The following is an 18,593-nucleotide window of genomic DNA, read 5'->3' as shown; positions in this document are numbered from 1 at the left end:
TGGCACGTTTCGCGCAAAATTGTTAAGTGGCACGTACAGTTTTTCTAGGAACTGCATAGTGTCATTTTATACATAAAATAATAAAGCAATAATAATCACTGTTGATATTATTGATAATTTACAATTTTGATAATTTCTCTTATTATTTACATTTTGCTATTTGTTTATTTGATAATATTGCATTCTTTACAATTATTTATATATATATATATATGTGTATATATATATGAGAGATTCTTTTTTAATCGCCCCAGCCCAAAAAGTGAATGTTCTGAGATTGGCTTCATACTTTGGTAAATTGTTGTCCTATATGATAGTAATAAATCCCTAAAATATGAACTCATTAAAAAAATATTTGTGGAAAGTAGAGGGGTTTGAAGTTTTGACGTTAAGGGTAAAATTGTCATATTCATATCCGTGTAACTATAACAAAAGTTAGTGGATTTTAATTTATCTATAATGAATTTTAATGCATTTTTCATGTACTTTTCAAAAATGTATACAAAATTTAAAAACCAAAATTTCACCCCTTTTTCAAAATCAACCCTTATTTTTCGATTTTCACCCCTTCGGGAATTTTTTTTTATTTTCATTGGAAAGCTGATGTTTTTTCCCATGAGCTATGTAAATATGAAAGTGGGACAACAATAATTTTGTCAGAAACATAATATTAAATTAGGCGGTGCCTACCTAAATCCTCGAAGATGATCTCCAGGTATACCCGTTATCGGCACCGCCTACTTTATTATTATGTTTCTCACAAAATTATTGTTGTCCCACTTTCATATTTACATAGCTCATGGGAAAAAATCATTTCTACAAATATTTTTTTAATGAGTTTATATTTTAGGGATTTATTACTATTATATAGGACAACAATTTACCTCAGTATGAAGCCAATCCCAGAGCATTCACTTTTTGGGATGGGACCCAACATACATATATTTGTATACTTAGGGTCTATTATACATTAGTCATACTTTTATTCACGCTAATTATAAGGAAGAAGTCTTTATTACTTGCGGTTTCCACTATATCGACATTTTAACTGTAACCTTTTGTCGACTAATTATCATATCTTATGATAAGGAGTTAAGGTTATTTTTAATTAATGTTATCGACACTATAAATTCTATTATCAAGATAATTTCAACCATAAATAATGCCATTATAATTTCATTTTATGAGTAATAACAACATTATTCAATCTATTTTGGATTATTATTATTATTATTTGAAATTACTTGTTTTTAATTTTTCTGTTAATCATGTACGCAGAACGGTTAATCTTCATTAAGCGACCTTTAACTTGTAAAATGCACATAAAGCGTAAGAAATGTTTTTGTTTAATTAGTAAAATAGAGTTATTAAAATTTTTTTAAATTATGTCGGGATGTAACAGCAAGCTTGCTGCAAGCTTGTATAATACTAAAAAAAATTCGAAACAATTTGTTACTAAATAAACATAAAAGGTACCCTGCTTTGGAGGTTATAAAATGTATTGCGCAGCCGTAGGAGCTTCCGTTTACAACTGCGCATCGTATTAAGTTTTGCAAACTTATAGCAAGCTTGCGCCAACGTTGACCTGCAAGTTTGACACAAGAGGACATTTTGTTGCTTGCACCAAACTGGCAAGATGTTTTGCACTGTAATCTTGCACATCTTGCACGGCGCAAGCTTTTTGCAAGTTTTCGTGCTGATTGGGATGTTATGGTATCGTTATGTAATTCGCTCAGTTAGATCTTTGGAAGAACTAATTACTTCTTTGAAACAGTTTTACCTGTCACCATCGGAGCTGAGAAACTTGGAATCTCAGATTTCTAGAAGACTACAACATAGAAGTGAATCAATTTGTGACTTCAGTATTACGCTACGAACATAAATAAGAAGACACGGCTGTTATGATAAAGTGCGTGAATTAGACAAACGTTATTCGCATATGTTACCAGTATATAAACTCCATATCAGAATAACATAAGTGGATGAAGTCAACGATATTATGTAATTTCTATTATTGAAATTTTTTTTTTGAATTGAGTAAAAGTTGATATAGAATCTTCAAAGTTGATGTTCAAGAATGAAATATACGTGGTGGGACGGACAAAATATTTATAATTTGTCTATTTTTTTAAATAAACAATTTTTATATATATATCTGGGTATGTACTATGCGACTATGCTATCCAGCTAGGGTAAAATAAAATATGGTTTAATGTTATAATTACCGGCAAATAAAATAATAATTATCCGTATATATTGTTTTGCAAATTAAAATTGTTGAACAATTATTGTTTAAACAAATTATAAACAAGGTGTTCAATTCATGACCATTTAGCTTCCTCATCATGATAAACTTATATTTAAAATTAAAAGAAGGATTACATCTAAAGTAGCAATCAATTTTACAAATATTGGTAAAATGTAAACTTCATATACATCAATCGTTTTTATGACAGGAATACGGTTTTGACAAAATTTATTAAAAATTTTGATGAAAAAAAAGTTATTTAAAAAAATACGAAAAATTGTTTTTTTTTAAATTAAAAATGATATAATTTATAGATTTAAAGTAAAATATAGACTTTATATAGATTAATCAATTTGTTTTAATGGCAAAAATCAGTTTCTTGGACAAAAAAATTATATTTACAGTATAAATCAATTTTTGGTAAAAAACGTATTTTCGAATTTTTGAAAGTGACATAAAAAAAATTATTTTGATATTTTTGGAAATCCTTGTGTCTGATTTTAGGTATTGATGACTGCAATAAGCCTATAAAATTTGAGGACAATCCATTGAAGTGTATTAGAGTTAATTTGTACACAAGATTTTGTACCATACACACACACATATACAATGTGAAATTTAAAACTTCAAATATATGCATTCTAGATAAAAATAAGCCCATATAACTAATTTTTAAAAACTCGAAAATGGTCACGAATACAAATCCTCCTAATGAGGAGAGGAAGCAAAAAGTAAAATTTTTTGAAAAACTATGTATCCTAATCAATTCTACATGAAAAATTAAAGAAGATTGTTTAAGGTTCTTGTTTGTAAAAGTTTTATTTTTTTGTTCATATGGGCATATCTTTGAAACCTTTAACTTTTCAATAAGAAAAAATTTTTTTTTTGTTTTTGAGCACAGTATTGAAACTCTGTCTACATAAACTTCAAGAACTAAGCTTTCCAATTATACAAGTGGACAGATAAAACAAGTTGTCTTCAAAAAGTTATAAATATTTAAAATTGAGAATTATTTTTAACCTGTAACAAAAAAATATTCAACAGGTGTTTGCTTTTTAGGATAAAAAACAGTTGAAGGGAATTTTCTAAGGGGTTATAATTTTAAAAAGCAATAAAATTCGTTTAATATTTTCAATATTTATGTGAATAATAAAATACTGAAATAATGCACTGGGTATAAAAGCATGTGTCAAAAATTAACTAGATATATAAATTTTTTATTTGAATATTTACATTACATTTTAAAATAGATTTTTATTATAGTGAATTGTTTTAAAAATGTAAAATTGTAATTTTTAAAATTTATCATACGATTTTCATAGACTTTTTTCTATTTAAATTTAATATTCGTAAACTTTCCAATTTCTTTTCTATTTTTCTCTTCTCTCGCATCTTATCTTTTTTCAGAATGAATTTTTTTGGATCCATTTTTGTGTCTCGAAATAAACATTAAAACTTAACCTTCAGGTTTTAATAATTAATGACAGTTTCTATAAAAAAAATTATAATCGGCAACTTCGTACATAACAATTTCTTTCTAAAAAATTTCAGTCGATTACGGTCGACCGTAATTGATGAATATTTTTACATTATCTTTGCAATAAAGTATTTTTTCTCGAAGCACATTCACGGGATGTTAAATGGCACATGTGAAAATATATACAAGTACTTTTCGAATACTTTTATATGATTTTCATGAAGTATCACTCGTATTACGGTTGTTTTCAAATTTTGTCCACGCGTGTTTTCGTTTATTTAACTTATAATAGTTTTCTGAAGACATGAAGCACATCAATTTATTATGTCTCAAAATAATTATAGTAACTTGATCTTTGATTTCCCATAAGTTATTTTAACGTGCCGCTTGTCTTATAAAAGAAAAATCATAAATACGATGATTACGGTCGAAAAGGTTAAAAGTGAGGGACAACTTTTAAAAGCTTATAAATTTTTTCACAATTAATAAAATATTAATTTCCCTGCGAAAATGTGTTCACCGATTAATTAACATTGAAAAACCATATTTCAGAATTAGTAATTTTTATTAAATCTAAAACTATATCGTTTAAAGCATCAGAAAGTATGGTTAAGGACAAGTAGACATTGTTAAAAATCGCGTATTAAAATTGAAATAATTATTTATTTATTTAATAAATTAAAGTGGAATCTTTTGGAAATGATTGATTGTATCAAGCATTAATATTTCCAACAAAAACCGACGAAAAATTTATTAAAATTACCAAAATATATGCGAGGGACATTAAAGTTAAAGGTTCTAGAGATATGCCCATATATATGTTCCACTTTTTCACACTTTTTTAATTTAGTTGATAAAACTTGGTAATAGCGCTTCTTGTATTTTTTACACTTCTTCTCTAATTCCTTTATTTTATCAGCTTTCAATTTAATTACTGCAAGACGCTGCTTTCTTATTTTTTTTACTTTATTCCTGAGCCACTTGACGCTTTAAGGAATTCGAGGGTGTTATATCATTTTTTTCTTTTTTTTGGTTTTGTCTAAAGCGAGATGAACTTTCTTTCCACTTTTCTTGTTTTTCAGTCTGATTTTGAGGTGATCGTTGCACTTGATTCTTGTACCATAATTTTCATTTTTCCAAATATTATGCTCTTTTTACAGGATCTTCATTCATTTTTTGTACATTTTAATCTGGAAAGAAATAGCGAAAATAATTGCTGGAACTTTGTGGAAAACTATGAAGTAATTTATGATAATTTATGACACATTCTTAAACATTGAATATTTATGAAATTGATAGAAATTTATTAAACAAAATTCAAAAGATCCATTTTTGAAATTTATGCTGTAATTAACAATCAATTATCAAGCAAAATTAAAAATTGAAAAAAATCGGAAATTTATGGACATTTATGTGGTAATTTATGGACGTTTATGTAATTATTTATTACTTACCTAAAGTTCAATGTTTAAAACAAATTATTTTGCTTCACTTTCTATGTGTACTTATAGACACTTCAGTGATACACGCCGTTCAATGGAGAGAAAGCCTTACCATGAAGTGCTATTACCAAGTGTTATCAACTAAATTAAAAGAGAGTGGAAAAGTTGAACATATATGAATATGAAACAAATATTTCGTTTAAGTTTAAGAATAAAAATTTTATTCCAAAAAAAATTTGTTAATTTTTGAAATCCTATGGCAGAAATAGACATGAGAAATGATTTTTTCTTTCTCAATTTCCATCTGTTAGAAAATAATTTGTTTAAAAAAATTTTAAAGACGTTACAATTATTTTTAAAAACTGCATTGACTAAAACCACTTTCTTATATACTTTATTTGTTTATAAAAATTATACAAAAAAATAAAACTTTTACAAACAAGAACCTTAAACAATCTTCTTTAATTTTTCATGTAATGCAATCGTGCGATGCAAGTTAAGCACTTGACGTGCGAGTAAGTCAATGCGTGTTATAACGGACGCATATCGCATTCATGAAGTGATGGCTGCACTAGTGCATGTACAGTGATTAACATTAGGGTTTCCCTCATGTGAGTAAGTTCTCGCACGTGTAAAGGTATCATGTAGCCACGTAAATTAGCACATAGATATTTCTCAAAATTGTTTTATACAAGTTGGTTTGTATACACAGTATAGACGGGTCTAGAAATTTTACACAAGTGCAAAAGAATTTGATAAATTTTGTATATTCAAATGGGTTCACAATAAGACGTCTTTTTGTGAAAAATGTTATAAAATTAATTATCAAAACAAAATAATATTAGTCATATTAGTCTTTTAGTATAAGCATTCTCATTTTCCGTTTAATGTCAAAACATAACCTCAAAATTTCATCATTGAAAACTGTATTTACTTTTTATAAAATCATTAAATTTCACTAAGATTACTAATTAAAAGTATCGTAAGATAACAAAAAAAATCAACTTAGAAAATATTAAATCTGTCATTTTTACAACTTTTTTAATTCAAGATTTTTGTTGTTATAAATAAATAAATTGCTAAAATGACAGATTGACTTTAACCAAATTAAAATGGAAGTTTGTGTTTTTTCAAAAACAAATTATTTGTAGAATTCGCGTATATGGTACCGAAACTATTGTAAAATGCGCAGAAAATTCTTTTCATGTAGGTAACATTAATCTTATACAAATTCTTGTATAGGTCACTGGGGTCAAAACGCGTTTTTTATTGAGAAATATGTAGCTCTTTTATAATTGACAGTTTAAAGTTTACACTAAAAATAAATTAATTTGTCTAATAGTCAAGTTTAACGACAATTTCTACAATTTAGCATCACGTAATATATTATATTCGTTTTAACTTAATTTATTAATAGAATATGATGTAGACTTATTTGACCATCATGCATGCGACTCACATGCATCGCATATGAGGACGCATCTGTTTGGTCCAGTGAAAGCACGCGTGCGGGTCAAACGGCACGCGTGCTAGCTACATGTCTGATACTGTGAGCGCATTTTGCTATCTGAGACAGATATATGTGACAATTGTTTATTTAAAAAAAACAGACAAATTATAAATATTTTGTCCGGCCCACCACGAATATTTCATTCTTAAACATCAACTTTGAAGATTCTATATCAACTTTTACTTAATTCGAAAAAAAAATTTCAATAATAGAAAGTACTAAATCATGCGCTACGCGGAGAATCATATATATATTGTAACGCGGCATTGGGTCGCGTACAAATGGCCTAAATTAATAAGTTATTAGCAATTTTGTAAATAAACGTAGTTTGATTACGTAGTTTGAATTGAAAATAAAATAATTAAAATTAAATTCATTAATCTCACCCTTAAAAATCAAGGTTACAAATAAAAATAATTAAAAGTAAAATAAAAATCAATAATAACCAAAAATCATACGTTATAAAATATATAAAAAAAATATTTTTTTCCTGTTCTAAAAAATTGCCAAAATTACAAAAAAAGAATTATAAAAGTATTAATATAGGAAAGAATATGAGATTTCATGTTCACTTTTACATATGAATCAAAGATTTCACATGGACTTGAACAGAAGAATTCATATGGGATTTCATGTAGATTTTTAAATATGAACCTAAGATTTTTTATCCGTCTTTACATTTAAAGTTAAAAATAAAGTACTTAATTGGATTACTTGTTTTACTTTCAGAATGTTATTTATAAAAATCGTTGCACTCATTGAAGCATAACATGCTGGTGGAATGCACATCAATACCAAGTCAATATTATCAAAAACTTTTATCATTCCTGCAATCTAATTTTACTAAAGTATATCCCAGTAAAAAAAAGAATTGGGAGAAAGCGAAAAGAATCAGTGGTAACTTAAGCTGAATTCGGTTTGGCGAAAAGACCGAATTGGAACGTTACGGTGAATTACTTTTTTCTTACCATGAATTCTTTTCTTTTGAACATTTGAACTGACGTTTTTTTATTCGAGTTTATATTATAAACTAGCAACTTTGTCGTCCGCAAGCGGCCGACTACGTTGCTAGTGTGCATTAACCATATTTTTTATTCATTTTTTTTTCAAAAAAATTTAATATTAGAAATGTAAAAAAAAATTCTTTATATTGGATCTACCACCCAAGTAGCAAGGAATATTGCTCGAATGTCAAGCTGATATCAAGCGGCAATATTTTTGTGACATTCAGGCGAAATCATAATGTCCTCTTCACGGGGACATTCCTCGGTGATGTATCTATATGATCTATGTGACGGCCTTTCACACAAAAAATGTAACGCATTACAAAACTTACATTCTACATTTATTAAACCTAAATAATTCTGTGGAACTTTACTTTCATTGAAATCTTTAAAAGACATTATTGCAACTCCTGCAGTTTTTTTATTCCAATTATCGTTTTTACATGCCAAATTCTTTTCTTGACGCACTTTCTTTTCATCTTCCGTTTCCGTAGAAAATTTTTTCTTCTTAAATGACAAATTATTTTCTTGACGCACTTTCTTTTCATCTTGAGTTTCCATTGATATATTGCTTTTCCTACATGCCAAATTTTTATCCTTGCGTATTTTCTTTTCATCTTCAGTTTTTATAGATAATTTCTTTTTTTTTGCATGTCAAATTTTTTTTTGCGCTCTTTCTTTTTTATATCTGTTTTATTACGATTACGTTTTCTCAATCTCTCATTCTCCTGTCTTATTATTTTCTGCTCATATGTAACTTCGCGCCTAGCCTTCCTTTTTCTTCCCTTCTCTTTAATTGCTCGAATTATCTTTTTATCATTTTCTTTACTCAGAAAATTCTTCATTTTTAAATATTCATGTGGTGAAATTTTGTTCACATTATTATCAGTTGTACGAATTATTTTCTTTTCACTAGTGTCATTTAGAGAATGTTTAATTTTTAAATATTGTGTTAATAGAACTCTGTTAATATTATTACTGTGCAAAGTATTAAAAACAGAACAAGAGTTTAAAATATAATTTTTATGTTCCTAAGTTCAATTTATGAAAAGACGGTTCTAATTATATTCTCTATTATCGAATTCCTATTGTGAGACGTTCTTACTGCCAGAAAATGATTTAAGCGATTATTTTCAAACATTGACTTAAAATGGTTTCTCATTTTGTTATTATCAGTTTCACAATTTACACGGTTTGGCATTACGTTAAATAATACAGATGTTGCAAATGCTATTGCATATACTCCACACTAAACACTACCAAAAAGTTGTTGATTAACAGCTTCAAAAACTACTGTTGGTTTAAAAGGGAACAATCTAATTAAACATTTTATTTGATGCACAATTTTCTGGGGCTCTAATACAGGTAGGGGAGAGTGATAAACAGTGGGACAGTTTAAACAGTAGGTCACTTTAATTTTCTGAAAAACTACTAAAGAAACTCGACCAAAATTTAAATGTAAACCATGTTTATGACAACAAACTATATATACGCATGCGCATTTATACTTACACAGCGACTAAAAATGTGATTTTTTATGCTAAAAAACATTAAAAAATTCAAAATTTATAATTAATACAATTATTGTTCGGCAACATTTGAAAAATAACACTTCATAAGAGAACGACTATTCAATTTTTCCTCCAAATTGTTTTTATGTTATGACGAAATTATGACGTATGATCAGCAGTACTGTAAACGTAAAAAAAAATAATAACAATTTTTTATATGAAACTTGACATCGTATTATAAAAATGTAAAATATTATTAAAATATAAGTGTTTTGCAACATTTGTTAACGTTATTTAATGCAAAACATATATATTTATAAAGTATAAAGCAGAATATTTTTATTGAAACAAATATTCATTATTTAATAATAGGTGTCCCACTGTTTAACACAAACCTTGAAAACAAGAAAAATGTATCAAGTTCCAAAAACTTGAAATTTTTCTATTTAATAACAATATAATTTAAATAGAATATATGCATTATGTGGAAAAGAGTTCAAACTTTATGGTAATTCCAAAAAGTGGACAAAAATATATAAAATTGAAAAAAAGTGATCTTATGCCATTTTCAATCGTCTAGATACAGAAACGCAATGTTAAACAAAGAAGTACTTATGTTATATTTCTTGGTGTAAGAAAGAAAGGTATGCATTACCTATTCAGTTTTAGACTTTCTTTATAGTTTTTTCACGTGATAAAGGGACAAAGAAATTATTACCTGGGTCCTCAGAGTTATTAATTAATCCTCTTTAAAAGATTGCAGGTCAAGCGAACCCTCATTTGCAAAATAAAGATATATCTTTCTCTCTCCATAACTTGTTCTTTTCTCTGTCACCGAAAACCCAGCAGGGGTCCGGACGGAATGAATGAATGAATGAATGAATGAATGAATACCAAGATTATTATAGTTAATTAATAGAATAAATGTTTTGAAGTCTAAAAAAGCCGATTTAAAATAAGAAATATATAATTTTTTAAAATGAAATAAAAGTGAAATGTGACAGTGAGTAGTGTTCATATGATAAATTTACCATGTGACTACTACTATCATGGTAAAATTGTCGGTAAATCTGTCACACTTCGTTTTTATTTCTTTTTAAAAAATTATATATTTCTTATTCCAAATCGTTTTTTTTAGACTTCGAAACATTTATTCTATTCATTTATAATGCAAAAAATAATTCACCGTAACATTCCAATTCGGTTTTTTCGCCAAACCGAATTCAGCTTAAGTTACCACTAATTCTTTTCGCTTACTCCCAATTCTTTTTTTTACTGGAATAACATATTTAATACAACTTCTGAAATAATTGTATATTACCTGAGTAATTAGAAAAGAACAAATAACAAGAAAAAATAAGGATTTAATCCATATGTTTAGCCACTTGGAATGATATTGACTTTGTCCTGTAAGAATCATAACATATCTGATAATATTGTAGTACGGATTCTTTACTATGTCCATCTCTTTGATATTTACACAGTGTTAGCGAAAAATAATATGAGTGTTAGTTTCGCCTATAAGCACCAGAAATCGTCTGAATCTATAGCGGCTATTTAAATATTTAAGTTGATAAAATGTAATTTCCAAGAATTGTTAGCCGTACCTATAATTATAATAATTGCTATTTCTAAAATTTAACTTAAAGAGTGGAGAGTTTCTGCAATTATAATAATTACATGTTGGAAAGGTTTTAACTTAGTGTAAAGAAGTTAATCAATATCATTGCATTATAGTGGCTATAGATTCTATAAATAATACAAAAACAGGAATCAGTTTCCGATTTTACTTTAAGGACTATGTTCCTCGTGATAATTGTAGTACATATTTATTACGACTATGTTAAGATAAAATAAGAGTATGGAAATTTTTTAATTGTAAAGAAGCGACAGTAAATCTGTTGTTGACTTATTAAATTTCTCAGTATGATTCCACACTTTATTGGGTAACATAAAAGTAATGTGAAGTTTACGCAAATATTGTTTTGCCAAATTTATATAGGAGCTATGACATTCAAGGGGTTAAACTATTTTAGCACGTAAAAAAGGGGCCTAATTTTAATAATTTCTTTTATAAAAAGTTTAAAAGTAATGAAAAATATGATTATATATCTTTATTGAATACACTTTAAAGAGAAAAAAATATACTTCATAAATTTTTTTTTTAAATATCATGTTTACAGGAACGTGATAGAAACTCTTTCTGAGGAAAACTACTTCGCGACCGGAAAGATTTTTGATATAATTTTCATCCTAGAACAAAAAACAAAATTTTTTCTATCTATAAGTTAACTAGAACTAGAACTACCGACGGGACATTTTGTCCCATGTCAAGGTTGCTACGGTTTCGTAATTTCAAAATTCCCTGACATTTCCAGGTTTTCCAGCCCATTTTTCTTAAAATTCCCTGACCAAATATACAATTTTTATATTAAAGTTTTAGCTTAGGGGAGACTCGGGTAGCCTTGGACACTTAAACTTTTTTGTAAATAAATTCTATAAATAACACAGGTTTACAAATTTCAAATTTTTTTTTGTCACTCGAACAAAACGTATTTTTTTCGATTAATATGTGTTTTTTGAGTAAGAAAATCATATTTAAAATTTTTTTTCCTCGTGCAATTTTTTTGTAACAGCAAATTATGCATTTTCCAGGTGTGACGTCACTTAAAGTCACCGGTAGAGAAAGCAGTTAATCCAAATGTAAAAAATAAATCACCATTTGAAAGATAATTAAATTACCTCTCAAACCATTGGTCAACCAATAAAATCTATTCAAAATTTTCAGAGTTACAGTCGATCAAAGTTCAAATTTCAAGCAAATTTTAATGATTTTTAGACATTCGTCTATCTTTCGATAATTTTTTTAAAGTCAAACAATCAAAAAAAAGCAAGTTTAAATTTTTTTTTAATAATATATTTAATAACGAAACTTTTAAGCCTTTATAGACTTCGATCGGATAAAAATTGACAATTCTACACTAGATTTAGTGAACAAAGTACTTTTTCACTTTTAGTATATTTTCAAGTGATTACGATCTATATCAGTTTTGTATAAATTAAGTTAAGCGAAGCTCACCAAAATGAGTACTCGGAGGTTTTCGGGGTCTCTGATTACGAATTCGAGATCATTTTTTGAAAATTCAAAATGGCGGATCCAATATGTCCGACAAAATTTTAATAATTAGAAATGAATTTTGAAAAACAGACCTCAGATTCGTAATCAGCGACCACGAAAACCCCCGAGTACTCATTTTGGTGTACTTAGATCTAATTACTAAAATTTTGTTTGCCATATTGGATCCGCCATTTTGAACTTTGAAAAATTGACTTTGAATTCGTAATCAGCGACCCTGAAAACCCCCGAGTACTCATTTCGATGAGCTTCGCTTAACTTAGTTTTATACAAAACTGATATAGATCAAAATCACTTGAAAATAAACTTGCCTTTTTTTGATTGTTTGACTTTGAAAAAATTAGCGAAAGATAGACGAATGTCTAAAAATCATTAAAATTTGCTTGAAATTTGAACTTTGATCGACTGTAACTCTGACAATTTTGAATAGATTTTATTGGTTGACCAATGGTTTGAGAGGTAATTTAATTATCTTTCAAATGGTGATTTATTTTTTACATTTGGATTAACTGCTTTCTCTACCGGTGACTTTAAGTGACGTCACACCTGGAAAATGCATAATTTGCTGTTGCAAAAAAATTGCACGAGGAAAAAAAATTTTAAATATGATTTTCTTACTCAAAAAACACATACTAATCGAAAAAAATATGTTTTGTTCGAGTGACAATTTCACTGTAAACCTGTGTAATTTATAAATATTAATTTAATTAGTTTATAGGAAAAACAATGTATCTATTAAACCATAAAAATAATTTAATCGTAAAATAAATATATTCATTGAGAAAAAAATAATAACAAATATGTGTAGAGAAACACTAACCTTCAAAATTTTGTCGGGTTAAATAATTAACATTAATATATGTATACTATATGTATGCAAAAAAAATTAAATTAAATAGACAATAAAACATTTAAATGGTTACACAGCCCCACAAAAAAAAAGTGTCATGTACTTTTGACCGGAATACCCTATCCCTATGTATTTTGACGCGCTGAACACGAATCCGAAGTCCGTTTTGCTCCATCACGTCAGGATTTTTTTCTAACCTCAAAAAACATGTCGGATTTTGAGAGATACGCGATTTTAAAAAAAATTTATTTATTTACTTCAAACTTGGTATCTAGGGGTTTTTTGGGTCGCTGATTACGAATCTGACGTCAGATTTAAAAAAAACAAAAAAATACGTGTTAAATTGTTTTCAAAGAACTACAAAACTGACAAGTTTCAGAAAAAACGGCGTACGATACTTCCCTAGTGTTACTTGTCAGCAACATAGAAAACCTGTAGATACCAAATTTCATAAAAATCTGACAATTTTTTAAAAATAATTTCTTATTATTTAATCAGACATATCGAATTTCGGAAATCTGACATCAGATTCGTAATCAGCCACCCAAAAAACCTCTAGATACCAAGTTTGAAGTAAATCTTAAAATTTTTTCAAAATTCGTCCGCCATATTGAATCCGCCATTTTGGATTTTGAAAATCTAACTTCAGATTCGGAATCAGCGACACAAAAAACCCCCAGATACCAAGTTTGAAGTTAATACATCAATTTTTAAAAAAATCGCCTACTTCTCAAAATCCGACATGTTTTTTGAGGTTAGAAAAAAATCCTGACGTAATGGAGCAAAACGGACTTTGGATTCGTGTTCAGCGCGTCAAAATACATAGGGTTAGGGTATTCCGGTCAAAAGTACATGACACTTATTTTTTTTGTGGGGCTGTATTATTAATTAACAAATTTGTTCTGTGTCTAAATTGTAAAATTAGTTATCGAAGGTTTTTTTAAATTGGAGATGAGGCAAATGAATTACATTCAAAAGTTTTATTTTGTTTAAAATCTTTGGAAACAGCATAGAGTAGGTCTGAACTTAAAAATATTAATACAAAATTGAATATCACTTTGTCATATACCTAATCAGTTCCAGTATGTTAAAATTAGAGTCCACAGTAAGACAGTTCAACTTTTATAACAAAAATATACTTTACTTAAACTAGATAAAGTAATGATCACTTTATAATCTGATAAAATATTTTAAAAAACATTAATAAATAAAATTAATTAGTCAGTTATTATGAAAATAAACAATCTTTCAGACTTTTACTTAAATTGCAAGCAAAGAGTTTTTACCCGATATATGGATATCTAGTGCCGTTTTACCCATGTTGCTGAGGCTGAAGCTGGAGTGGCAAAGAATGTATTGGGCTTTGTAGGCATTGTCATGGGGCTTCTACAATACGTCCGAAAGGCAAGTCCAACTCCATGTCCAAATCCAAGTCCCTCGGACATGGGTGCGCGCGCACGTTGTTGACAACTGTCGCTGAGTTGTAAATGAAAAAAAAATTCGACAGATCTCGTTCTCGTGATTTTGAGGTTATACGCACGTTATATACGTTTGTGCTGTTTGTAGTGCTATATAAAGGCTGAATAAAAATATTTGTTGTTGTTGCCGCTGCCGTCTCATCGTTTTCTAAAGGTAAAAAAACTATAAATTATTAATCTCTCAACTTGCTGTTCTTCAATATAAATTTTTCCTTTATAAATAAAAACCTTTCTCCCTAATATTCCGCACGCATGCAATGTTTGTAATAAAAATTATAGAATAAATAAGATTAACTTTCAATACAAAACATTTTTGTTATGTTTTGTATTGATAGTTGATTGCCATTATAACAAAATTTTTTGATAATTTTGATTTGACAATATTAAAAAGGGGTAGAATTATTGGGCGTTTTCGGCAATCACTGGCAGTTACTGGAACCAGTGAACAGTGGTACGCATATGATTTATTTGGCTATTAAAAAAAAGTAAACTTTAAATAATTTCATTATAATTGAGTACAACTGTTCACTGGTTGCAGCAACTGCCAGTGATTGGCGAAAACGCCCATTATAAATATAATCTTAAATTGTTTTGCTTATTAGATACCTTTTTTCTATAGCTTTTTTCGAAACACAAATTGAGTCGTGATAATCGTGATTAAGTCTTATTAATTTTAAACCACATTTTTAAACAAAAACAAAAAGGTTTGAAATTTTTCAACCTCGGATTTTAATTTCAAAAGACATTTTCATTAACTAAAAAAATTTTTCAATTTCTTGGTTTGACAGATATTAATTGTACAAGACATATTTATCAATTAAATAAATATTTTGATTTTTTTGCTCCATGAATATTAATTGTAACCTATATTTTCAAATTCTAAACCTATAGTTCGATTTTTTGTTTCTCGGATTTTTTTAACAACCCTTAAAAAGATTTAAATTTTATAATTTCGAAGTTTTGAACGTTCAAATGAACAACCTTTTTTTACTGTAGAACTATTTTCCAAAATTCTTGTATTTTTAAGGGAAAATGACAAGTAATATTTTGTTGTAAAATTGGAATCTAAAAAAAAATATTAAAAATTTAGTTCATTTGAACGTTCAAACTTTAGGGACATTACATTTTTCTGATTTATTGTTTTCTTCTTACAGATATGGAAGACAATAATATTCTTCTCATTCGCTTGGTACAAATGTACCCATGTATTTACGAAAAGGCGACGGAGGATTACAGGGACAATCTAAAAAATAAGGAAGCTTGGAATAAAATAGTTACTATTTTTAATGAGAGAATGCAGTGTAACCTCAAAGGTAAGCGTAACATTAAATTTCTGTCGAAAATTCGATAAAAATTACTTTCTGTAAAATTAGTTTTTATCTAAATAACAATTATGCATTGTATCAAATCACAACTGCATAATAAATGTGGTCCCTTTTTTAATGTAGTGCCACAAGCAATGAATAGGTGGAAGACGTTGAAGGACGAATAAGCGAAGGAAAGATTGAGATTGAGGGCCTACATTCCTTCTGGGTCGGCAGCTCAAAAAGCTCCTCGAGTAGAATGGCCCTACTACTTTGAGATGAGCTTCATGCAGCAAATTATAGATCACATGGGGTAATAATAGTTGTGGATTATTTGTCTATATTTTTTGTAAAGTTGTGTACAGAAAGCTATTTTTTCAAAATTTTAAAATGAGAAAAAAATTAGTTAATCTTTATTATTTTTAGTGAAACTCATTATTTTCCACCAGCAAAATTTAAATTAAAAAAAATATCTCTTAAAGTATTTGAGATATTTATTTGTGAATATCTTATCTTCGAGAACGGAGCAATAAAATAATATTTAAATAATTTTGTTTCAGTTACGTCAAATCTTTCCAAAGAGCACGCCCTCAAGAAGAAGAAGAAATAGAAGTATAGGATGAAGATAAAGAATGATTTATATAAGTTGTGCAAAAAGCCCGAAACCCGACCCGAAAATTTCAGGCTTTACAATTTTCGGGTCGGGCTTTTTCATTAACCCGAAAAATTTAATTTTATTTATTAACAAAAAAATGTTTGAATTTTCGCGATTGAACTTTCTCGATACATCCAGTTCTCGAAAGTTTTGAAAAAATTTTTTTTTGTTAACTTGAGTGGTTTCAAAAACCCTAAAAAATTTTTTAGCCAGCCGTTTACGAAATATGAATTTTTCCAACTTTTTGATTGTTAAGAAAACATTGTCTTTAATTGCTCATAACTTATACAGAAGTGGATCAATTTTAATGTTAGTTATATAAAAATTTTTAGTTTTTAGATCAACTTCTCGAAAATTTAATGCGACAAATTACCGAAAAGTTATTTAACAATTTTTTTTTAATTTGTAGGTATCTTTATTTTATATTTACAGTATAAGCATTGTGATTTATTAACATTGCAATTTGTCTTTTCAGGTTTATTCCCCAATTCTGAAACATCTACTTTTGATACTCCCACTGTCGCTGCCACTGTGCTGCCTACTGCTTCCGAGAATTCTTTGACGGAAAGAAAAAATATATTAAGAAGGGAGCAGATTTTTCTTTTTCACGATACGTGGAAGCTCATCCCGAAAGAGAAAAAATGGTCATGCTTTAATGAGTTGATGGAATTAATTAAAAAATAATTGTGTTATATTTACTATGTAATTTTTGCTTGGTCCAAGCAACAATTGGGTGTCTACTGGTCCTGGATGTCCTGGAATTACTAATTAATAAATAAATATTAACTTTTATTGTTAAATGAATAAATAAATTCACTACTTTTTAAAATAAATTGTTGTTTCGTTTTTTCTGCTTTTTTGGTTTTTTCAAAATGAAAAATGTGTTGTATTTTTAGCGATTAAGTGAAATTGAAAGTCGTAAAAATAGATGCAAAATTAAGGAAAAACAATTTAATTTATTAAATTAACTCATTGGCATTAAAATAATTAGAACTTTTATTGGATAGAAGTTTCTAACGTCAATCCTGACGAATTTCGAAAATTGTTAATTGTTGCACTTTACTTAATAATTAATTTAAATTAAAATAAAAATAATATTTTACGGAAATTTTGTATTGATATTAGTGATATTTAAGTTATTTAGACGATTTTTTTTGCAACAGTATGCATTTTTGACGATTTATGTATTTTGTTACTATTAAAATTCAATATTGTGCTAATTTTCATCTGAAGCATATGAAACTGAATTAAAAAATCGACAAGAAAGAATTATTAAAAATTGTTTTCTGTTTCGGAAAACCACTTTCCAAGCGAAATTTTTTTTCTATTAAAATTCAATATTTTGTTAATTTTGACCTAATGTATCTGAAAGCGAATTTAAAAATCTAGAAGAAAAAATTATTTAAAAAATGTTTCCGTTTCGGAATTCATTTAATTTTTTGTTGATTAGAAAAATTATTTTTAACCAAAAACTTTTTGAAAATGTAGCATGTTCGTCGATTATTTAAATCTATAAATCCAAACTTAATAATTTAATAATTTATAAATGTCAATATTTTTTATTATTTGCAGTTAAAGTTGTAATAAAATGTATAGTTTAAAAATTAAATTAAAATATTGCTGGTTTTAATCAACGGATTTATAATTGTTCAGGAGAAATAATGAAACATGATTTTTCCTACACTGTTAAAAATGAAATCTGATTTCACACCACAAGGTGAAAATTTTCAGTTTAGTATCCTTGAAAGTGTAAGTTTTTTACAAAACATTTTTTAAGTGTGATTCGAATCACGTGTTAGTCTTTAACACTATAAAGTTGTAATATAGACTTTGACATTTATTGCGTGCATTTTAGATTATATACAAAATCTTTTTGTTTTCTTTTCACAGGATACATCGACGCTCTCCGACGATTATTCGAAACTGTAGTGCAATAAAATGTTAGTTCAGAAAATTGTGCAAAATTATGTCCATTCAT

General features: G+C 27.7%; 1 protein-coding gene and 1 long non-coding RNA gene across 4 annotated transcripts in view; one reads left to right on the top strand and one right to left on the bottom strand.

The window, feature by feature from the left end:
- The window catches only part of LOC127282253 (odorant receptor 22c-like), a 45,425-nt gene extending 34,711 nt beyond the window's left edge, over window positions 1-10,714 (bottom strand). Inside the window, exons 1-2 of one of the 3 annotated variants that reach the window (XM_051306425.1) lie at window positions 10,514-10,714; window positions 7,401-7,511 (exon numbers count right to left, since the gene is read on the bottom strand). In XM_051306425.1, the coding sequence (XP_051162382.1) occupies window positions 7,401-7,511; window positions 10,514-10,657 (255 nt within the window). In that variant the 5' untranslated portion in view covers window positions 10,658-10,714. Of the gene's footprint in view, window positions 1-7,391; window positions 7,512-10,513 lie in introns of all 3 variants that reach the window. The other 2 variants (XM_051306424.1, XM_051306427.1) reach the window with 2 other exon arrangements.
- A 239-nt stretch (window positions 10,715-10,953) lies between these two features.
- On the top strand, window positions 10,954-17,426 carry LOC127282248 (uncharacterized). Its single transcript, XR_007843177.1, has 5 exons — window positions 10,954-11,051; window positions 14,431-14,810; window positions 15,811-15,969; window positions 16,105-16,273; window positions 16,521-17,426. It is a non-coding gene; the product is annotated as an uncharacterized LOC127282248 (long non-coding RNA).
- The last annotated feature ends 1,167 nt before the right edge of the window (window positions 17,427-18,593 follow it).

Source organism: Leptopilina boulardi, unplaced genomic scaffold (genome assembly GCF_019393585.1).
Source record: "Leptopilina boulardi isolate dan_hultmark-lab unplaced genomic scaffold, ZJU_Lbou_2.1 LbouV2_292, whole genome shotgun sequence".
In the NCBI taxonomy this organism is placed as follows: domain Eukaryota; kingdom Metazoa; phylum Arthropoda; class Insecta; order Hymenoptera; family Figitidae; genus Leptopilina; species Leptopilina boulardi.
Note: the sequence above shows the minus strand (reverse complement) of the source record. Positions and strands in the feature narration are given on the sequence as shown.